This window comes from Cydia amplana, chromosome 19, assembly GCF_948474715.1.
Source record: "Cydia amplana chromosome 19, ilCydAmpl1.1, whole genome shotgun sequence".
Lineage (NCBI taxonomy): Eukaryota > Metazoa > Arthropoda > Insecta > Lepidoptera > Tortricidae > Cydia > Cydia amplana.
In genome coordinates, this window is record NC_086087.1 from 9,229,087 (window position 1) to 9,253,935 (window position 24,849).

The 24,849-nt window shown below is 35.3% G+C and overlaps 1 protein-coding gene across 1 annotated transcript in view; it reads left to right on the forward strand.

Annotated features, from left to right (window-relative positions):
• Positions 1-24,849, forward strand: part of LOC134656982 (small G protein signaling modulator 2-like) — a 100,446-nt gene that overhangs the window by 10,210 nt on the left and 65,387 nt on the right. Inside the window, exons 2-3 of the mRNA XM_063512547.1 lie at positions 3,094-3,194; positions 14,238-14,390. Coding sequence (XP_063368617.1) covers positions 3,094-3,194; positions 14,238-14,390 — 254 coding nt within the window. The remainder of the gene's footprint in view (positions 1-3,093; positions 3,195-14,237; positions 14,391-24,849) is intronic.

The following is a 24,849-nucleotide window of genomic DNA, read 5'->3' on the forward strand; positions in this document are numbered from 1 at the left end:
CAAAAGCTTCCAAACTTTCCGTTGATGCAAAACAAATATTGGATTTTTTTGGCGAAGCTCCCTTTTTGCGGTGTCGACGGTGTCGTTACTGTTTCTCCTTGGAGAGTTTTATGAGACACTTTTGCCATTATTCATGTTTTGTTCTCAATATTAAGGCATATGTATAGTTATTTATGATCCAAGGGTATGACTGGCCAACAACTCCACAGAGTTGTTGGCCAGTCGTACTTGACTATAAATATTTTAGCTGTAGCTACCTACAACAAAAGAGAGAAATTCGTTTCTACGAATTTGGGTTTTTAATCCCGAGAGAAACTCAAAAGTCAAAAGGCGCGAGGAATAAAACTAGGTTTCTATAGTGGCATAATTACTAAACTTTAGCAACGAGAACATAAATATACATATGTATAATAAACGCATGTAATTTGTAAGAAATAAAATAAACTAAACTTTAAAATAACAAGATGCCAAGTACTTAGGGGTCATCCATTAATTACATCACACGAATTTCTAGGTTTTTTGACCCCTCCCCCCCTCCGTGTCACACTTGGTCACATTTGGCAGACCCCTCCCCCCCTGGTGTGACGTCACATTTTTTCAACGAAATCGTCAAATATTTATGTAATATTTTATCAAAATATTTTTCACAAAAGAAATATTAGTAATTTTACAACCCAAAACTAATTAGGACAGAAATTTAATAAACGAATAAAAACAATTATCGTTACAAAAACTCGTATTTATCAATGATAAAAAATAAAATAATTTAAATATTTTTTTTGTTACTGCTGAAGTTAAAGTGACGTCACAAAGTTTGTGACTTCCCCCTCCCCCTTGTCACAGCATGTCACATTTTCTTTACCCCCTTCCCCCCCCTAAACGTGTGATGTAATTAATCGATGACCCCTTATCTGAAATTCTGTACGGAGTTTCAGATACTTGTCAGATACTTTAATTAAGAGAAAAGTAATTAGTTATTCGTTGTTACCCGTTTTAAGAGACCAATGTTAAAATATTAAAAATCTTTAGGAAAACCGCGGCTCGCGGGCTCCATCTAAGTACCAACGTATATTATGTATTCATCAAACAATTTCCGAGCCTTGAATATGTATTGGATCTGTCGTATATCAATTTGAATTGAGTATTTTTGCTAGTCGGCAAATCGGCTTTTGCACTTAAAGTAACGTTCATGTTATCTTGTAAAAGGATAAAGAGCTTATGTCTATTATGATGCTACAATTTACAAGGGTCTAATTAGGGCGTTTGCCTATAGCTGGCGCGGGGGTAAAATCCGTCGCGTCCGCGACCATTCCGCGCCTGCTAGCGTCGTCGCTCGTACAATTTTTCGTCATTTTACACTTTATCAATTATAATATTAATTTTAATTACATATTATACTCGTTTCCAGAGGTCGTTACGAATTTTAAACATATATTTTCAGAGATTTTCTCTGTTTCGTAGTTAATTAGGACTACGCCCCGGGTTAAACCATTTTCATTCATATTTATGAACTCTAATTAAGCAGCTTGTTCTAAAAATATAGCATACAATTTTACCAAAACCTTCCTTTAACGGACTAGTTATTTTAAGATATTTAAGGAGAGTCTTTTCAAAAGAGCTTATTTCTCTATGAAGACCATACAAAAATATGCCCTTTTGAAAATACACTCCTCATTTATAATGATAATATCTGGGAGACAGAGCTTTGCTCGGAAAACATATAAAATCTAAAAATTAGCGTTTTTCCAGAGATAAGACCTAGCTAGATCGATTAATCGCCTCCGAAAACCCCCATATACCAAATTTCATCGGAATCGTTAGAGCCGTTTCCGAGAACCCCGATATATATATATATATATATATATATATATATATATATATATATAAATATATTGCTCGTTTAAAGGTATTAGATATTATACTTATTCTTTAGTTTGCTTTAAATGTTTTAATTTCAAAGGATGATATCTATTAGATAGGTAGGTATGTAATTATTTTATTCAATCAAGTTATGTTCTGCAATATAACTGCACGCAGCCTTGCTAAAGTTGAAAACAAATATTCATTCGAATGCGTCTCATTAGGGTTCCGTACCCAAAGGGTAAAAACGGGACCCTATTATTAGTATTACTAAGACTCCGCTGTCCGTCCGTCCGTCCGTCCGTCCGTCCGTCCGTCTGTCACCAGGCTGTATCTCACGAACCGTGATAGCTAGTCGGTTGAAATTTTCACAGATGATGTATTTCTGTTGCCGCTATAACAACAAATACTAAAAACAGAATAAAATAAAGATTTAAGTGGGGCTCCCATACAACAAACGTGACTTTAGACCGAAGTTAAGCAACGTCGGGCGGGGTCAGTACTTGGATGGGTGACCGTTTTTTTGCTTGTTTTGCTCTATTTTTTGTTGATGGTGCGGAACCCTCCGTGCGCGAGTCCGACTCGCACTTGGCCGGTTTTTCCGATAGCCCACATCCGACCGCCGAAACGACTAGATGTTGAAATATTATTTTGTCGCGCAAGAAACCTCCAATATCTTTATACATATAGATCGATAATATAATATGTAGGTAGGTACCGGAAACTTGCTCCATAGATTAGTATATGTTATTTATTACTGTACTTGCTCATCATTGCCTACCAAGACGTCCAAGACAAACATACATAAAAATACAGGGATTCACGATCAAATAGCTGTTTTTATTAATTCCTAATTATGTATATGCGACATGGCGATTAATTAGCAAGAATAAGAAATAGATTATGTTTGTACGCAGCATTAAAACATAGGAAGGACCATCAGGTGAAAAATTCACGGAAAGTACCTAACACGAAAAATATTAAGAGTCAACAAAAAGATAAAAATAAATGTAGGATACTAGGTACTTAGTTATATTTACACCAATAAATTTGGATTATTGACAAATGATTAGATAATGTACCTATACACAAAGTATTATAATTAGATTTATATAGACAGCATTTCATGCGTTTTTTTTTCAAACCAGCCAATTTTCGTCATGATGCAATGTTGAACAAGTTTTCGGTACCTACAATGTTGAACAATGTTTCTAATGACGCATGTTTCTGCAGAGAACGAGGGGGAGAGCATGCCAGCAGCGGACCCCGGCACGGAGGCGAAGGAAAAGCTCATAGCCGCCGTCAAGAAAGAGGTCAAGCATTTGATGGAAGAGGTAAGTCCGTTGCGATTTGCCATCACCATCAGTCACGCTAGCAGATTTAGCCCTATACACAATCGGAGAAATGATAATCATCATTCGCTAGGTGCACGACTGGCTTTTCTAAGTTAAATCTTATGGAGTAAAATTAGTTCCAACGGATGACGCCTGCCGCATTTGACATGCCATAAGATAACTTGTATTTGTGACAATCAGAGGCACTTCTCTCTCCACCGACTTCGCACATTCCCAATAGGGAACGTGCATAAACTTAAGCGTAGCACAGGTGCCCTGCCCCCTGTTTATTGGAGCGAAGTGTAAATGTCAAGTTTATGTTTCCAAGATAAAATCTACAATGCACAAGGAAACGTATATGAACGGTAGATGGCATTGTAGTTTTCTAGCTCTAACAAAGCAAAGCATCACGAAGCAAAGCCTTGGGCGGACAGACCGACATTCCTAGTTGACTACAGAACCTTAAAAACCAGCAGCAAAATCCAGCTTACCAAAAAAATTACCCAAGTTCGCTTCTTAAAATAATGACTTGGCATCTAGATAAACTGAAGCGTTGGAGGTCTAGCGGTAAGCCATGTTTCAATTACGTATTCCAATAAGGCCCAGTTTCCCCGCAGGGTTAGATGGAATTTACAGTCAGGGCTCGGAACCGGTAGCTATTGAAATACCTATTATTTTACACCAAAACTTAGGTTAGCAAAGCTCATTATCTATTTATATTTTTTTTAAACCACCCGAAATCTGTTACTTTGCTACCCGGATAAATACGTGCCATATCTAAGTAGGTACCTTCCAACAAACCTCACAAGCCTGTATATAAATAAATACACTTATAAACAACGGATCACAACTCACAATAAATCGTTGGATATTGCGGGACACTGTACGAATACTGCCCATAAGAGGATCTGTCATTTTCTCTATTATTATTCGTCATAACGATTTGATTTCCCCAGGGCACCTTCGTTATGAAGTGCTCAAACCCATACAACTCCTTGCATTATTATGTAGGTATGGGAATCTATAAACCTATAGATATAAAGGTAGGGATTTACCGTAACACTTTTAGGTGTATATATATATGATATATATCCCTTATTTATTTATTTTTGTCCCTTTATTATTACGAAAATCTATTTAACTTATTGTTGTTTGATATCTATGTCATAATTTTCTGCGTATTCTGCGAGCTCTCTATAGACCTATGTGCCTGGTATATTGATGAAAACTAGTGCGAGATTTGTACTAAGAACGAGTAAGCCCTGTTAATATTGTCATAATAAGTAGACGTTCAAAGGCAATAATTTAAATTAATGTTAGATAGGTACTTATAGGGAAAAAAGGCGTGCGGAAATTTTTATACAGGGAAAAAAGACGATCGGAATTTATTATACAAGAAAAAAAAAATATCGGAAAATACATCTAACAAATCCTTAAAAGTGAATATGCCTATAATGTTTGACCATTTTGGAATCATAGGCTACGTTTGAAAATAATCTCCTCTTCTTAAGATAGGTACTTACCTACATACTTCTCGTGAAATATATGTAGTACATTTTAGCAGCAGGTACTTACTTAAGTAAGTACATGACCACTGAAATTAACGATGTGCTCCCAAAGGGTCTGCCGAATCGAATTATGTGCCTCATTGGTCTCTCTTGGCGTCTCGGGATTCTGGTGGTTGTAGTTTAGCTACAAGAGTTGACGTGTAATCAATTCGTTAGAAATGAGGATTGATTGCAGTTGTAAGTACCTAACTTTACAGTTTGAAAGAATATTTACTCGTTATGTTAATTGATTATTAATGAATAAATGCCTATAAAAGTTTGAAGAAAACATTTTCATTTAATAAATATGTAGGTACCTATATATGGTACCTATATAACGTAACTGAGACCGAGGTACCTAATTAATCTAATTATGTTTAGTTCAAACAAAAATGCAACACTTAGGCAACCGTGCACACACGCACACACACACCAATCACATAGACATTTACATACATACACACAAACATACAGATGACTTATAGGCTAATTTCTAATTTGATTTGATTGTTAATGTTTAATTTTAGTTTTACTTAAGTTTTCCCTTATTTTTGTACATTGTGTCCATTACTGAATGCCACCTAGTCCATCCACTGGGCCTTACTGAAAATCAGCGTCGCGGAGTGTGCCATGTGGCTCATACCGTGACACCTAGCTGAGTGAGGACCATTTAGCGCAACCTCTCATTTTGTGTTCTCTTTTGTTAGTTTTTAAGTTTGTTATTGTGCTAATAAATGCTTTTTCTTTCTTTCTTTCTATTTGATAGTGTAGTGTAGTGTGTTCAGTTTAGTTTTTTTTTTTAAGATCTTAGGTTTCGAACATATCTTAGGTAACCTATTTTTATTACTAGCAACTATGGTTTAATTTAGTTTCTCTATGCTGATTTAGTTTTCTATAATATGAATATAAATCTAAGAAATAACAAAATTTAACAAAAGCCAAAAAGATTTAAAAAACCCCAATCCCGCCCTTGTTTAATTATGTTTACAGAATCTAAAGTATTTTCTCTTTAACTTCAAATTATGAATTCCTTACAAACTCCCCGAAAGTGTTGTTAAGGTAAAGGTTACAGATACTACAAGAAGTTTTCAAATCAACATTCTTCAAGACTTCTTAACTTCAGAATGTTACCAACGCTACCTAGATTACTTAGCCAAGAGTTCTATTTATAAAAGACTTCGCGTTTCCAACTTTCATTTCATTATAAAAGTAAAACTAGATTAGTTCAGAGCTCTTCTGCTTGCACAAAAGGGGTTCGTTTCATCATACCTATTGGTCGGTATTGCTACTATAATATAGAATTAGAGTATTTGCTTGATTTACATGCAACAATACGTTTTATTATTCAAATTTAATCGCGTTTTTTAAATATTTACGGTTCTTTGGACCGACAGACGTTAGGTACAGTCAAGGCTGAGTAAAACCTTTGTCGTATATTATCTTAGGTAAATGCCACTATCCCTTTGTGTTACTATTTAATTTACCTCCTTTGTCTGTTTAGAATGTATATACCTAAATACTTAATTAGACAGTCATGCTGCTTAGATTACACTGTAATCATACGAGCACTGCAAAGGGTTTCACGTTTCAAAGCTGGCTTTTACTATATGAGTACCTGGCAATGAAATTAGTTCCAAGCACTCGTCTAAATAAACCTATTGCATTTACTCTGGCGTGAAACACGATTCATCTTGTTGCATTTGCCCTTGTGTTGCTTTGTAGCATTGGAGAGCTTTTCATTTCCCGCTGCTAATTCAATTTAACCAGCTGGTGCCACATAATTGATTATAGTAACGCAAAGAAGGAAAATGTGTAGCAAAATCGATGTTGTAAAGTTTTAAGAAATCCCTTTAAGAGCCAACAGGAGTGGTCATTTCTCCATACAAACGTACTCGACTGTTTCCTCCGTGGGTTTTGAAGCTAGAGCAATGATTTTTTCAACACAGATTAATATTGTCAATATCTGTGTCGGACCGTTTTGCTTTTTTTTATATTTTTGTTTTTTAAGGCGCTAGAGCCCTTCAAAAATGGCCAACATGGCCTAATTGACTATGCCGCAATGAGAGGAGCGCTATTCAAAACTTATATCAATTAGCCAAAAAAAGCAAAACGGTCCGACACAGATAATGTCATAATCATTTAGATTTCCAAATTTGGTTACGATTGGTTAAATTTTGGAGGAGGAAACAGTCGAGTACGAAACCTCGATTTTTGAGATTTTTACGCAGGACTTTTCGCCTTGTCCTTATCGCACTAGTTTTAGGAGCCGCTTCCGTTAGCGAGACGGGTATATTTACCTAAAATATTTAAATCTCTGCTCCTGTTGGCTCTTAAGGATTTTCTACTAGTTCGCCTTTGAGTAATTAAGGGGGCTTACGTGATACGCAATTACGCACGTAGCTCCAGCTCCACCATAGCACACCTACCGGGCCAAAGGTCTCGCTAATCTTTTAAGTCCAGCGTATTTAAATCTTTGTTAATATAAGTTTAAAAAAACTCAAGTCAAGTTTTAGAAGAGTCCAGTTTTTATTTGCATTATTTCTAAATAAATTGGTTATTATTTAGTAGAGCAGGCCTCGGTCTTTTTGGACTGTTACGTCAACACCAGTCTTTAAATCGGTCTGACTGTCACTATTTTCTTGACAATATTTTCTATAGTCTGGCAAATATGATTCTCTCTGTCTATGCTTCACTGATAATAAGCGACTATTTTCGAAATAAATAATAAATAAATAATTCATTAGTTACCTACCTATCTAAGTAGTTCAATAAGTTTCTCGTACCGGTCCAAGTATCTTCATCAATTAGTATATCAAAATCAATCAATATTGCTTGTAGGTACTCAGAGTTCTGAAGTTAGTTCAAGTACCTGTCTCGATTAGTTCTCGTAACGTCTCACATAAACTTGCTGCTGCAGGAATTCTAATGTATTTCTTAGTAGCTATTAAACAGATTATACCTATTGAATTTTCTATTCAGCCAGTCCTTTCATTGACAGGTATTGTTCAGGTTTTAATACATACTTATAAATAATATTATATATTATAATAGCTATGCATTATTACTTTATTATGACATTTATGACTTTGCCATTAAATCTATCCCGAATTTGGTCCATTGCCCTTCAAATGATTGATTGATTTATTTATTGGTAAAATTTGTTATTTTACAACTCAAGATATTAATTATTACATGTTTACAAATAATGACATTATAATTACTAATATTTACAAATTATAACATTTACATCATTCAGATATCATTCTGACGTCAGAGGACGTTCGAATTGGCCTGAACGATATGATTATGTTACTTGAATGTTCATGTCTTTCATGTTTTAAAATGGCACGTATTTAACCGGTCAACTAATTAATCGAATTTGGGTAGTTTAAAAAAATAGAAATGGCTACTAAAATTAATAGTTTGGCAACAAAAACGGAGCCTTAAAATATACCAATATGCGTTGTATTTTAATGATGGTACAGTTTTGATTATTTTTAGGCAGGTACCAAGTATTTATTTGGCAACTGAATTGGAGACCATTTATGAAGCACATTTAAAAAAAACGGCTATCTATTAATTAAACAATGAAGTTCTTTTAAAATATTTTGTTTGGTCATTATACGGTCAACCTAACACGCTCCTCCTCGCTTCGCTCGTCGTCGCACCTATCTGTTGACTCTAGCAGAACACAGTGGTAACTATTGAAATGAGTAATTAAAAATTTAAAGATCTAATGGTATAATGGCCATTAGGCGTTTCATAATTAGAAATTTCGACTATAAGTACGAGTATACTGACCATTTTGCGTATTGGTAAATTAATTTGTGGTGTTTTGTGTAAAAAGTGACTAATATTCATTAAATTTAACTGCTTTCGTGTTAAAATACTACCTATTAGCAGATTATGTAGCTCAGTTATGATTAGTTGATTACTTAGGTGTGAACAACTAGATGACAACTAAATTTTATGATCGCTTTACAATATTAGTTGCCAATTTATTATTTTAGACGCCAACCTATCACTTTAAGTTCTCTATATTTTTTTTTGGGTGGCTTGATTTTGCTGCCAGTTTTTTTAATAATATGATGCTTATATTTGAGGCTAAAATATTTCTTTTGGGGCTAAAATATTAATACAGCCAAATTATTAATATTATTATTATATGCCCAATGAAAGTTCCTGTTTAATATTTTAGATGCCCGGTTAATAATAAGCCTTTTAAAATTAGAGTGTCACATCGGTTGTATGGGAGCAAGTTCATGGGACTCTTAAGGGTTCAAAAATTGCTACTTAATCGTAGAATATCTCCTGTATATATAATCGTAGAATAGTCTGTGCCTAAGCGTAGTGTCTCCGCGAAATAGATTAGTTCATCGTGTCCAGACTCCCCTAATGGTGCTTATGCGAACGGCGTACAAATAGGGGTGAGAAATAACATTAGACTACCATAATGACTGTTTATTCTAGAAAATGTACTTGGATAGGTCAGGCATAATAGTTTTTAATGTTACTTGTTGTTGTAGCACTTTGAAAAATAATACTTTTAATAAATAAGAAATCTAAATAGAATATATATATTTACGAGTAGGTTTAGTTTTAGTTATAACCTTGTATTCCTTTATCTTAAATTAAGACTAATGAACTTGTATTAGGTTTCCGGTAAATAAATTCGAGTTAATAATTTTTTGTAAGATGTATAAGATGTATTAATATTGGAGCCATAAACAAGTAGTATGAAATCTTTAATAGAATATTATTAAAATGGAGGAAACTTCCGACGATTACCGTCGCCCATGGACACCTGCAACACCAGAGGGGTTGTGAGTTCGTGTAATCCAAGTTTGCGCTTGCACTCCGCTCACCAGTGCAAAGCACGTTGACTCCATTCGGTTGTCGTTTAGTCTTGCGACATGCCCGGTCTATTTCCATTTTACCCTTAAATGCATTATGATGTAGATCTAGGTACATCGTATATTTTGGCTCAATATGCATTTTTGTTAAATAACTATGATTGTTTTCTTTATTTTTCCCACAATCTATACAACATTACCCAACTATTTCAATTTATTAGGAAATTATATAAGAAAATCATGCATTTAAGGGTTAAGTTTCGCAGTAATTACTACTGCGCTGATGGTCTTTGTTGTAGACCTCATTTCGCTGCTCCTGAAGCGGTCATTTAGTTTGAATCCCAGCATACTGCGCACCATTGCTCTTTACGGCGTACACCGTAAAACGTCATATTGTATGGGAAAATGCAACATGAAACAAATACCTTATACATATGAAGCAGTACAAAATTTAAGACGTGGTCTTTTTATGTAGGTATATATGTAATGTATGATCACTTCAAACAAAGGTTGCTTGCAAATCAAAATCTAACGATCTGATAAATAATAAGTACCTACCTATTCGATGAATCCCCTTTTTATTATCACGCCGTTATTGTCTTTCAGCTTTCCTTGATAACGTTTCAAAGAAAAACCGGCCAAGTGCGAGTCAGACTCGCGCACGGAGGGTTCCGCACAATCAACAAAAAATAGAGCAAAAAAATCGTGTTTGTTGTATGGGAGCCCCCCTTAAATATTTATTTTATTTTATTTTTAGTATTTGTTGTTATAGCGGCAACAGAGGTACATCATTTGTGAAAATTTTAACTGTCTAGCTACCGCAGTTCATGAGATACAGCCTGGTGACTGACGGACGGACGGACGGACGGACGGACAGCAAAGTCTTAGTAATAGGGTCCCGTTTTTTACCCTTTGGGTACGGAACCCTAAAAACGTAGGAGGCATGTTATTAGACACAGAATATAAAAGTGTACTTTGATAAATAAAATTCACGAGCTAAGTGTATTACGTAGGTACATTCTCTTTTGAGTCTTTTGGCATAAGTACAATTTGTTTGGAGAAGCTATTTGAAATTGAAAAAAAATGTATAAATCTGCTAAAACGAGGCTGCTAACCACGGGGAAGCTCTGTGCACCCTGAAAATCGTGAGCAGCCGGGCCCCATGAAATCCCAATCTATTCCATAAGTTTAAATATATGCTAGCTGACGCTTCGTCCATACAAATCTTTACATTTCAACCTTCACTCTCAAGTCTCAATCATTTTATTTAAAGTTAGGTTCACTATACGGCTGTAGTCAAGGCAAAAAAAAACGGGAAACCTGATGGTCTTTAAATTGTTGGATAGACTTCTGGGATGCCTTTTCATAAGGTTTAGTAATAATTGAGAGACCGACGAGTGGATTGTGTGTAATTTGAGTAATGTAAGTATTAATAGTAGTTTATGCAACAGTGATATAATAAGGGTTCTTAAAATTCAAGGGTCGAAGTTACAAAACGAGACGTAGTCGAGTTTTGTAAAAAAAGACCCGAGAATTTTAAGAACCAATTATGAGCTGTTGCATACATTACTTTTTCTATGACAGCTGCAGCAAAAAAAAAAAAAAAAAAAAAAGAGTTATTATTAAAAAAAAGAGTTATTATTAAAATAAAAAGAGTTATTATTTAAAAAAAATTGAGTTATTATTTAAAAAAAAAGAGTTATTATTGTAAATGAAAACATACCTCTTCCAATCAAGATGATCGGAACTTGAATCTTTAAAAAAAAAAAGCAGTTGTATTATACTCATAAGATGACTGCTAGCAGTCATCTTATGAGCCTATAGACAAAGCATTCAAATGACATTGCTTTAGATATCACTGTCAGTCATTTAATTGACACATTTAAGTGCTGGAGTAGAAAAACATTATAAAAACATTTCACAAAAACAACCTCTTTATAAAAACATATGACGGATATTTAAACGTAAAACGTTAAAGCACGAGCACAATTTATGAGCTGAAAATCGAATACATTTCCTAAACGGAACTGTGCACAGGATTTCCTTTTAAAATAAAGATATTGCCTCTTGGTAAAAGGCGTAACTGAGAAAAGATTCTCTGATGTCTCTGATGTCAGACTGATGTAGATATCTCTAGAACCCTTATCGTCAATAACATTCGAGTGTAATAAGAATAAAGATAAATTGAGATGTTCCATCATTTTTCCCGCCTTATAGATAATCTTTCAATTATTTGCCAAGCATTTTTTCAGTTGGAAATAAATACGTCCGTCTATGCTTATTATTATACATATATTTATTTACAGATAACGTAGGTACAAAGCGAATCACTTCGGAAAACTGTAGTAAAAGGAGGCGCCACCATACGGTAGATTTACTAATTCCAAATACCGAATAACTCTACTTGCACCATCCCACTAACCCAGGGTTAAGCGGTTAAATCGTTAACCTAATATCAAACTGTACTGGTAACTATGGTGTAAGTGGCGCTAAATTGCGAACAATATTGGCAGATTCATAATATATTATGGCTGATCAAATACCTATCCATGACTTCTGTGGTTTTTTTCACGACGTCGTGACTGGTTCTGTAGGTTCCAAATTCACCTCATCCAAACAGAAAATGGTAACTCGTTTAAAAAAACCCGGCGCGGATGCAAACGAACTCCCTCAGATAGCTACATAAACATAAACTCCTTGAAACCCACCGTTTGGGTTTGCCGTAGTTATACATTTTATACAGAAACCTTTTCTTGCAAGGGTTCTTGGAAGTAACGAAATAAACAAATACTAAATTTAATCCAACGCCAAACATGTCTAATAGTCATTATAATCCACCTAAATCTTAGTTGGTTGAATAGGGATGTTTCCTGTACTTAAAATAAATTATTTCAAACCGTGCACGAAATAAAGCACCAGATAATTATTAGAAATACATAGATAGCAGCTATTTTTAAACACAATTTGTATTAAATAAATCGAATTGAAATATAAAAAGTAGGTGAGTTTACCGTGACGTCACTATATTTGTTTTCATATAAATTCCATATTAAAAAATCGTTTTGACAGTTCTAAAAAAGAAGCTGATTTGACTAGTAGGAATGTAGCCTATTATTCGTACAATTCACAAATCTCAAACACCACGTGAAATGTAAATTCAATTTTGATTAATATTCCTAGACCTCAAAGCCCGGTTAACACACAATGGGGATAAATTGAGACCGAATCTAAATTTTAATGTAACCCTGAATTAATTAAGAAGAGCCTACAGATTTCGAATAAGTACTCGTACTAATGATTATGTTATTTTGGTAGGCATGCATAATATATTCCTATTTATGTCTTCGTTTAGAAGCAATACAATTAAATTTTATAAATAGGAGCCTTCGTTATTCCTTTGCCACAATTGATCACATAACATTATATTTTTACGATAGGTATTTAGAAAATATTATTACGTATAATCCCGAAATACCGGAATATCTGACCGATGTTTACGATATTTAAATATGTACCAGAATTTAAGAGGATCAATATCGAAACAATTTATAAATAAATCTCATATTAAATGATGAAATTATGACGAAAAATGTAAAAATATAAAAAATCTGTTGGCACAGAAAATTTAGGTACCTATAGATTATGTTAATGAGTACCTATTTGTAACAAATTATTAGAAGCACATTTTACCTTAAAAATGTTTTTAATATTCATTTTGAATTATATACTGAATTTAAATACCGGTATAGAGAATCGTCCGATATTGGATGCCCTAGTCCAAACGGAGGAAACCCTGGTTTGTTCAATGAATTTTTCTAGCAGATTTCTTTACGCGAAAGGAAAACATCGCCATCCATCCAACTATTTACGCGAGCGCTCTCTTTTGCATTCAGCTATAAAACTCGTAGTGTACCTTCCTATGTACCTTCCTGTGTCCTATGGTGTACCTTCTGGTACGAGTACCTACTCGCAAAACTTTTGTTTTATATCATATACAAACGCTGTCTCATATGAAGCCTAACATAAAAGAACCCCAGCCAGTCTGCTGCTGGGTGGCTGCCTGTCAGCCCGATTTATTGAATTTTTAGGAGTCAGCCCACAGCCTCCCCAAAGGCGCGCACTACTAACTTACTTAATTGACTCGGTTGAAGCTTGAGAGCTTAGTGGAAATTCTTCTGTACTGCGCCAAATATCCTTTGGGGATATACATTTTAACTTCAATATGAAACAGAATTGTAAATAAGTTTTCATTTATAATGAAAATAGGTCTTAAAATACCATATTATATTACACACACATTTTGTACATTATGTACTCATTAATGAACCTCCAGGTCTGTTTCTTAGTATGTTAAGTACACTACGTTGTACTAAAAATCCATTTGTATTTTGTGACTGTTTGTGTTCCAAATGTTTGTAAATTTCTGTACCTTTTAGGTGTTCCTAAAAAAAGAAGAGAAACAGGGAGGGAGGGGCCCGCTCCTTTCTTAGCGCATTGTTATCCAACAGTTACGCCTATTTTTGGTACCCACCCTCTGGAAAATCTATTTTCAAAATGGACGCAGTCCTTTTCCTCTACTACTACACCTAATCTAATTATGAATTTGGTACACTAACACCTTATATTTTGCTTTTGTCCATCAGGCCGTCACCCGAAAATTCGTTCACGAAGACAGCGGCGGTGTGACTGCTCTTTGCGGTGCCGTAGAGGCCTGCCTCGGCCAGGGTCTACGGAGGCGAGCGTTGGGCTTGTTCAAGACCAACTCCACGACAGCCTTGCTGCATAAGATCGCTAAGGTAAGTAAGCGAAACTCCGTGTGGCCGTAGAGAATCGTACTGCTTCGCTGTAGACGCTTGCCTTGGCTAGGGCGAGCTAAGGGCCTCTTCAAAATCAAATCCACGATAGCGTGGCTGTAATAAACACACTGCTTGGCAGCAGAGGTTTGCTACGGCTATTAATGGTGTACGGTACGGAGGCGAGTTTTGAGCGTCTTCAAAACCAACTCCACGACAGAATTGCTGCATAAGATCGCTAAGGTGAGTGCAGATAATTTATTAATTATTTTGTTGTAGTTATGAATCTAATAATTGGCCTCTTTCATCAATAGGATGATGATTCAAATCAAACAGCATCGAAACTTATAACGGGGCAAGGGGCGTGAAACATCTTACCGACAGGGTTGTATACTCCTCTTTAGCTGACCGTAATTTTTCTTTGTGGCATTTAACGACCTGTGCAACAGGTTGGTAGGGGGAAACGTCAATCGACGGCCACGTGCAGTACGTTGCACATGCAATAACATTTTAATGATCCAGGTGGAAAGTTGTAAACATTCTCAATGTTTGAAAATGTTTAGCATTGATTATCAACATATTAAAGGATAGTCAAAATCTAAATAATTTCTAATTAATTTTACACTAGAAGTGATAAGGCCTACAGGCATATCGCCGGCTGAGAATACGTTTGTGCCATTTCCATTTTTGAGCAAAATCGTTTTTTAATGATTTCTAAAATATCAAATAATATGCTATAATTGACACTAATCGGTTTTTGAAAAATTACATTTTTCAAAAATGTTGTGTCATATCCGCATTTTACTATAGGATATTTACACTTTATTAACGGAAAATTATCACAAAAGCGTGATATAATATCCACAACTTTTGTGTCATATCATACATTGTACGTTCAACATTTACTCATCAAAAACGGATATGGCAATAATCAAAATGCTGTTATTTCATGATTCAATATTTTCCAAATATAAAACTTTTCGGGAAATATTTTTTTTTTGCTTCTTTTCGCTCTCCTGTAAACCAATGTAAGTGGCGTAGGGCACAAACGTATTCTCACCCGATGATATTTCTAAATTTACCTGTATATCAATAATCAAACCGAGTGATACCTCGAATATTGAGCGTTGATGTAGGGTGGGGGTGAGAAATTACTACATTTTCCAATTAGGGCGAGTTGTTTTAAACGCTATACCTACATAACTCGTAGAATTCTTAATTTACTTAAAATCACCCAGACCGGACCGGACCGAAATTTCCAGCATAAATTGAAGTAAATATCATGTCGTTTTTAAGGTAAATTGGTTGTTTGAATAAACTTACTACAAAGATAAACATATTTTCAATGAAAATTTTGGATGGTATGTAGGTACATGGCTATTTTTCCCTTATCTAAAAAAAATAGTTTTCTTTTCTCTCGATATATTGTCGCCTAAAAAATAGGTACGTGTGACATAAATAAAACGTTAAGATAACTCTCTCTGTTTTGGCCTATATACGTCAGTCGGGGTTATCGATTAGGTAATATAATAACAGGTGTGCCAGGCTATGGTCTTACACATGTCCACTTTCACAAATGTACTCAAAGTTAGCCATATGGTAACTACTAAGTCCGTCAATTTTATCAAAATATACAGTACCCCTAATGAGATTTCATTCGATAGCGTGACGTGACGTTCGATTTTGAGTTTCCAAAACGTCCCTTGGCGCGCTGTTCAAAATCCCATACAAAAATAGACATGAATATGATGATCCTTCCGGCCGATTTGATCTACCGATATCGATTCTATAAAAATAGTACCTAGCTGTGCCGTAAATAAAGTGATTATCATTATTACTTGTTTTTGTTTTGTTTACTAGACTAAGAGGCACAGAATATCTTAATTAAACAGAGGACTTTAGAACTGTGTTTGTAATAAAGTTTTATTTTAATTGGCGCGTTTGGGTATTACAGCATGGTTCTTAAGGGAAGACCTTGACCTGACATTTAATGTCTTTACCTATACTGCCTATATACTCGTATGCGTTCCTGATCAAGATATAGGTTAAAGATTGTTCTTCTTTCAGATAGGCTGAGGTTTGATTAGCATTTGTATGAAGACATTTGGATACCTATAGTAACAACTAAATGTTTTACTGAAGCTACTGGTGGTATATTCGGCCACATTTCACATGGATTCATGGCATTCAGAGTATTTTAGGTAGGTACACTCACAGTATAATATTTATAAATACCTACATAATTATTTATGAAATAGGAGCTGAGACGTTCATAACAAGATATGTTTCCCTTTCAATTTTTCTGATCACGTTTCAGCTGTCGTCAGTACTATAAGTATACTGAGGTATATTTCTTTCCAAGCAGCAATGCGTCTAGAAAACACTCGTTTTTAAACGTAATGGGAGAAATATTGGCTTTGTTCAAAGCTCTTTGTGTTCACTGGTACCTATGTGTTGTTATTGTTATACCTATTTGCTTATTGTCACTGTATTGTTCCACTATAATGGAATGCCTCGCACTTTCCCCTGAGCAATCTACACGTGGCATTATTCGACCGTTTCTTTGTTATAGGTGGTTATAGTGTAAATCTATTAGGGGGGCGGGGGGGTGTAGTTATATTAAGGGGGTATTCCTCAGACTTTTAGGTACGATTGGCTTCTCTAGGGGTTTCAGATGGTTTGTGAATTCCAGCGTTGTAGTTGTAATAATTCGCTATAATTTGGCTTATGTGACATGATAAGTACTTAGAATAAATTTAAAAGTGGAAAACATACTGTCTCGGGTGAGACTTGAACTCACGACCACTGGATTACTAGCCCAGTTCACTTCCATTTGAGCTACCAAGACCTCATCTATGGACAGCAAATAAATAGATCAGTAAATATTTTTTATTAGAGAGAGAATTTGGAGCCGGATTATAAACATTACTGGAGGCACATGCAATTTAAGAATGGCTTTTGTGTTATTAATGTTATTATCATAGTACCTATTCTACCATAATGAAATTCCTAGCACAATTCCCTGCGCAATCAACATGCAGCTTGTTTGTTCAGTTCGATTCTCGAAGGCCCTCCTCAGGAGAAGTCGAGTTATAAACTTTGTTTTAATTTTCCTTCTTTCTTTGATTATGAGTGTGTTTGTGGACTTTTCAACAAGGTAGGTATGTCGTACCTTGTCATTTGAGAAAAAAATCATGAATTCATTTTTTTTCTACTATACATATATAGATTAAAATCTACTAATACTATCGTCAATACTACCCCTTCTAGTTTGAAATTTATGAAAAATATATATCTACAGTACGGCTACCATCAGTTTGGCACTGACATAAACGCCGTCGAGAACGTAATTTACTTTCTATAGATCTCGCTCTTACTCGCATATTAGTGTAAACGAGATGTATACAGGGTGCCATTTGAGTCATGATCAGTAATATGTTTTTCTAACCCCATAAACAACGAGTAATTTAATGCCCCTACTCTTACTAAAATCAGACAAGATTTTTTTTTTTTTTTTTTTATGTAAATACTTAGCCCGTACCGTAAAAATGTGTAATATAAAGTAAATACCGCGCCAGTAACGCGTGTATAATACCTATTGCTTTCAGACTAAGCCGGGTATTGTTGGGGAGCATGAAAAGCCACGCTCGACGGGAGAGTAAAAGCTTGTCCGTGCTTACAATGGAACACTATGCGATACTTTGTTTGTACCGGGATTAGGCTGTGTATGCAGTAGTTTGTTACTAGGTACGACAACTACGACACAGTGAGTTGCTATCGAAAATTCTCATTACGATTGCTACAGAAGAGGAAGAATCCTGGCGTTCCTATTAGTGGATACTTCGATAGAGTTTATAAACTAAATAGTATTTTATACAATCGTGATATAATGGAGAGCTTTTCAGTCGAGTACCATGTTTAGGCAACGAAGCTTGCTGAGTTGCCTAAGTAAAGGTACGAGATTGAAAAGCTTGATTATATCACTATTGTATACAATACTTTTTCTACGAGTCAACAAAAAATACTTAAAACTAGTAGAAGAGTCATACACGTAGGTAAAAAAACCAAAAGTATACAGCTAAGATGCGCGAGCAGCCGCGATACCTTCATACTCGTACGCGACCCGGCCCCCGCGCCCCGCGCCCCCGGCCGGTTGGTCAACGACACCTTCTCGTAACTCATGACGCCCTGGTACTTGCTCCGCGCTTTCGATTGGTCAATTTCATTATAGTTGATTAATCTGTATCGAAATGAATATTATAGTTGACTAAACGGTATCGAAATGAATATTAGAGTTGACTAAACTGTATCGAAATAAATATTATAGTTGAGTTGGGGTCCCATAGTGAAAAAAGTATGCGATTTCACTTTGGTATACGAAGTCTTAATTCAAGCATTGCAGTCGACGAGTACAAAAAAGATGTAATTTACTAAAGAAAAATTGACAAAGCCCGAAAGTGGCGGACGCTGGAGGCCGGGGGGCCCCGGGGGAGTACTTATAAAAAAAACATTCAAAATAATTTGATTTGTTTCCAAAGTGTGTTATAATTTATTTATTTACCTTTAACACAGAGTAATTTTGTCATGAAATTGTAAGGTTCTACAACCTTTTGATCCAGCAATGTGACTCACGGCACGACATTACCAAGTGGTCGTGTATTAGATAATTTAAATATAAACGACGTACATTTACCTAAAAATGTTGCTGAAAAATAAAATCTAATTTGAAATTCTGCGCAAGATTTCATGCGTTTAAAATTAAATCATCGTTTGTGGGATTAAGTAGGTACGTGATAGCAGGAGTGTCATTCTCATTGCTAACGTAGCAAGAGTGAATTGAAATTTTAAGTGACACAGAAACCTAAGCGTGTTTTTGGTTACGTGGTTACTGGTACGTGCGGGATTCAACCAATGGTATTGGTTAATCCAGCGGAGAAGAGATGTAGTATCTGTTACTTACTATAGTCACAGAATAAGTTATAGTATTATCATACAGAACGGACACGCACCGCCCCGCCCCGATTCGGATTACCTCGCCCGCGACAGGCCGCGACATTAATGTGTGCGTAAGTCGCTCTACTGAGAGCATGTCAGGATTCCGTCAGAAAATCAATGACGCGTGTACAGACGTGCCGCGCACACATATAAACGCAAATCATTTTTGATGTATGGCGTGTCCGCCCTGTGCTATAGTGTTCTTCGAAGTCCATAATGAATGTATGAATAACATTTATTTCAGGACAAGTCCCATATTATATTATTAATAGATAGCCAATGGATCGAGGCCCCGTAATACTGGTTAGCTTGAGGACTCGACGTGCCAGCGCTTAAGCGTAATATACAAGGGCAGGTTACCCTTTGCCGTTTAATCCTCCTGTGGCTTTCAAAACCTACCCAACTTAAAGCGTTGCGGTGAACGACACAAGTGCTTTCAGGTTTGTTTACCTAAGTACAGAATAGTATGGGTAATTTAAATTAGACATCGGAGACGAAAATTAGCAATTATGCCACACCAAGACATCACACTGATAGTGATTAGTAGGTACTAAGTGTATTAGCCACTAAGCTCATGTAAACCCAACAACTATTCACGTTCCCCTAAACAAAGTACCAACCCATCCGATGGCTCCGTTCAGTCAACGTTTACCTAACCTATTTTTGGCTAGCATGTGTCATCGGTACCATCTCATACATTATGTAGGTACCTCCTATATATTTAAGCGACTTGGGAAAACTGAAAAACGTTACTGACTTTTTTAAATGTTAGTTTAACGGGTTAAATTGTTGAATAGGTTTAACGTTATTTAAATATTAAGTCATTGTGAATAGTTGTGCGTACCTATATGTAATCTAATAACTGCATACCTCGCAACCGAGCTAGCAAATCTGTAGCAGTTGTACGTCAGGGTTATCACTACTACGCATAAACTAAAGTACAAAAAATATTTTTTCTTTGTTTCCAAACACCTATATTTTCAAACAATGAAAATGCCATGTTAATATTTGAAAGAAATGTGAAAAAAAACGTGATTTTATAAACAAAATAACAGATACATTGAAACGCATCTAATATTGACATTGACCTGTTAATTTATATTATTTGACAGTAAATTAAACCGGGTTATATCGGAAGAGGGTCAACAAGGTTCTCGGTCAATTTTATTAATCTTACATACAATAAAGTTAAAGCAAAATGGTTCATCATAATCGCCAACCCTGACACAAAACTGTCATATGCTACGGTTCTGCTAGCTCCGTTGCGGGGTATGCAAGTGCGAAAGTAACTCTGTTTGTCTGTATGTCTGCTACCTCTTCACGCTTAAATCGTTGAACCGATGAAACTGAAATTGGATATGGAGATAGTTTAAGGCCCGGGGAACGACAAAGGGGTAGTTTTTATCATTCATCGTCGTTCCATGCAGACGAAGTCGAGGGCAGAAGCGAGTTCTGAATAGGTATTCTGATATAGTACCTATGCTCTGAAGCGAATAGGTAAAAATAGGCGTTTTTTTGTTTTGTCCCCTACACTTTTTTTTTTAAATTTGGGATTTTTTATGTTATTTCTACTCAGAATCACGAGCTCTTTCTATCCTAATAGGAGAAAAAAAGTGTCCTAAGGTTTTTATTTCCATTACGTCACCATTTTTCATTAGACTTTGTATGGCGGTCGCGGAATGGAAAGATCAAAAAATGTATGGAAATTTTGGGACACTTTTCTTCTCCTATTAGGATAGAAAGAGCTCGTGATTCTGAGTAGAAATAACATAAAAAATCCCAAATTTGAAAAAAAAGTGTAGGGGACAACAAAAAATAAAAACGCCCAAATATTTATAAGCCACCGCGTTACGAATATAAAATGAATGAATTACTCATATAAATTGGAGTGGCATACATTGGGAAATAAAATATTAAACTTAACAGCAATAGAAAAATACCGCATACCGCACGTATAGGGTTGCCAGATCGAAAAGCGCTATTATCGGGAAAATAAATAAATTTTTCGGGATTTTGGGACTTAGGCCGGGAAAAAAACATTCAAATTAAAGTAATTGTATTAAAAACAACGATATTTTACATTATTGGCACTACGTCAGCTGCTCTGTCAATTACGGCTCGACTCGCTCGCTCGACGATAGTTCGGAACATGAAATTATTGTTTTATAACGTGAAGCTGTTTTTCGGGACAATTTTCACTTGATCGGGAATCGGGAACACATGCTAAAAATCGGGAGAATCCCGCCAAATCCCGACCATCTGGCAACCCTACGCACATATCCAAAATTTTAATTTTTTTTCGTGTTTTTCTGATTTCGAAATTGCTAAATTATTTTATCACACTTATAATATTTTGAGCATTTCAGCTGAATAATAGGTACTTAGACCAAACCTTTCATTGTGTTGTGAGCTTGTCAGCGGCGTAGTGGGCAAAGGAAAATTGGCAGTCAAATTGGAATCAATGTAATTGGCTACTTTCGTACTAGTCAAATCAGCTTCTTTTTTAGAACTGTCAAAACGATTTTCTAATATGGAATTTATATGAAAACGTGTGTAGTGACGTCACGGTCAACTCGCCTACTTTTTATGTTTCAATCCAATTGATTACATATAAACAGTATTTAAAAACAACTGCTATCTATATTTTTCTAATAATTATCTGGTGCTTTATTTCGTGCACGGTGTGAAATAATTTATTTTAAGTAGAGGAAATTGCCCAATTAGATAATTGAATTGAATTTGTTTCGTTTTAAAATCGAACAAAATCAACTCTGTATTAAATTGAAATAATGTTTTTTTCATTTGAGGTAATTTGTACTAGTATTAACAATTAACATGGTGCGAGATAGAGTAATAAAGCTTTAACCAACACGTATTACATTGTCACCCATGGTCTAATAAAACATGGTCTTCTCTTCCCAGAGTGTCACAAGCCTACGCACAATAACATTGCCACTTTATTTCAACATAACATGTTACATGGGTACATTATATCTATGGTTAATAAGTTAAAATATTTCTTTATAATTTTCATTTATATGTATTTTATCTTAAATTTTACAATAACACGTCATATTTAATTATTCGTTAGCAATATCTTCCGATTCACAAAAGAAATTTCAGACGTTCGGGTAATTCTGTTTACACTACTGGCAACACAGGATAGCGCTGTCACATTTGACAATCCGCCATTTTGTCCCTGACCGTCATCCTTGTCGAACGCGTGTTAATTGTTATTTCCTTCTCGCTCAGTGTCAGCAGTCGCAGTGTTTTCCAAACTTTTCACGTCGTAAGCTTGGTAATTAATGTTTTGTTACGAAAATGGTTGGCTGTTCTATTCGGAACTGTAAGAGTAGGAGTGAAAAGGGCAGTATAGATTTGTTTTATTTTACTATGTTTTTACATGAATAACTTAAAATTGATGGCGTTAAAATAATTTTCACCGTTGGTTAACATTCTCCCACATTTTAAAGTTTGAGAACCTGTAAACAGCATGATGACGTAGGCATGTGACATTTAGGTCATTCGCGAATCTCGGAAGAGAGTACCAGGCGGAGTATATTATAACCATGATTGTCACCCATCCTAGCCGCAGGCGCCAAGGGCCAAAATCAGGGTCTGCCCGGGCCCGTGTCCCTGGAGCTGGCCTTGACCTGCCAGCCTGCCACCCTAATCAATCATTATGTAAAAGCCGGCGCTTACGCGGGTCTGGGTTTAAACACAATAGGCGTAACGTAGGATTGTAGTAAGCAAATTTTGTAAGTTAACAAAATTTCAAAGGTATAAAATATATGTATGTACCTACTTAAAAATTAGGTATATTTATTTTTAGATCTTGATTTTAAGTTTTATAAGTGAGCTATTTAATTCTGTTATTTGATAATTAACATTTCAATAAATTAATTAATACACGTTGCTTACTTTTAACACGGGGAGTCATATTAACTAATAAAATGTTGAATGTAATGTAGGTTTGACGACTGTTCTGGCCTAGTGAGTAGTGACCCTGCCTGTGAAGCCGCAAGCCGCTTTCCTGGGTTTCATTTCCCCCGAGTTCGAGTCCCCGTAAGCCTGTAAGGGCATTTATTTGTGTGATGAGCACAGAAATTTGTTCCTGAGTCTTGGGTGTTCTCTACGTTTTTATATATTTGTATATTATATTTATTTATTTATAGGTATCTACGACGTTTTTTTGCCACATCGTTTCAATTTTTGAATGCTTCGACTATATAAAATTTTTGGCATGGGTAAAACAAGTTTACGGTAATAGAAAACAAGTGTGCCCATCGAAGAAGAAACTAAAGTTATTGATGCGAAAATATTTACTGTCGTGGAAACGAAACTGAACATGAACACGCAGTAGCATGGGTTTCGAGTTCGTCCTGTGTGGAACAATGTAAAAGTTTCTTTGTTGGTCTGAATTTTAACTGTCTGGGACCGAGCTGAGCTTCAATATGTAGGTTGTTCTTATTTGTTTCTTTTTAAGGGACAATACATTTTATATGGATATTCTATACAAAGTTAGGGTATTTATTACTTGGGCGATTCTCAGAGATGACGTTCGGTGCCTGACTTCGGTGCCAATTATTTTTTTTTACTTATTTGATACGCGACTTTATTTCCTAAAATCTAGCCTTAATATAAAAAATATTGGTAGTGGAGGCCTCCATTAGAACCTTATAGTTTTTATGATATTTAAGATTTAAAAAACACCGAAATCATGTGCAGGCACTGAAGTCAATTTGCGTCACCGAATTCAAAAATGCTTACACATAAATCACACTTCAAATATATATCTAAATTATATTATAATTTATTCATATTTTTCATTCTTATTTGTTGATAAGCGATGTAGCGAGGCAGGGCTTGCAAATATTCGAAACTTTCAGATATTCGAATATTCGACTTTTTCTGACGACGTATTCGAATATTCGAATAATTATTCGAATATTATAAAAAATAAGAAAAGGAACGAGAAATCGGTTTATTATCGTTTTATTCAAAAGCTTTTTTCAAATATTGCTAAAACTAAGGATATTTGGCAGAAATCCACTTCATTGACTAGATTTTATCATCCTACTATTTATAAGATCGAATACACTAATAAAAACAAGTAAAACGCCAAAATTAGACGTATTTAATATTTCTAGATAAAACTTATTATAAATGCGTCGTTGCGTGAAATAATATAACTTTAACCATCCAAACACTTAGGTATGTAAGATATTTTTTTTAGTTGGTAATTATTTTCCGATTTAAATTAACTTGTAATCACTCAGAGGCCTGTAAAAAGGCCTTTAATTTCATTGTATTTTGAATCTTTATTGACTTTATTTGTTTTGGCAAGTTATTATTCCTAATGGTCGGCTAATTATATAATATTGAAATATTTAAGGGAAAAGTTAGTTGAGTACTGGGTGGATTATTCGTCAGCTAAAGGTGCATGGTTAGATTACCAAGTTGGGCA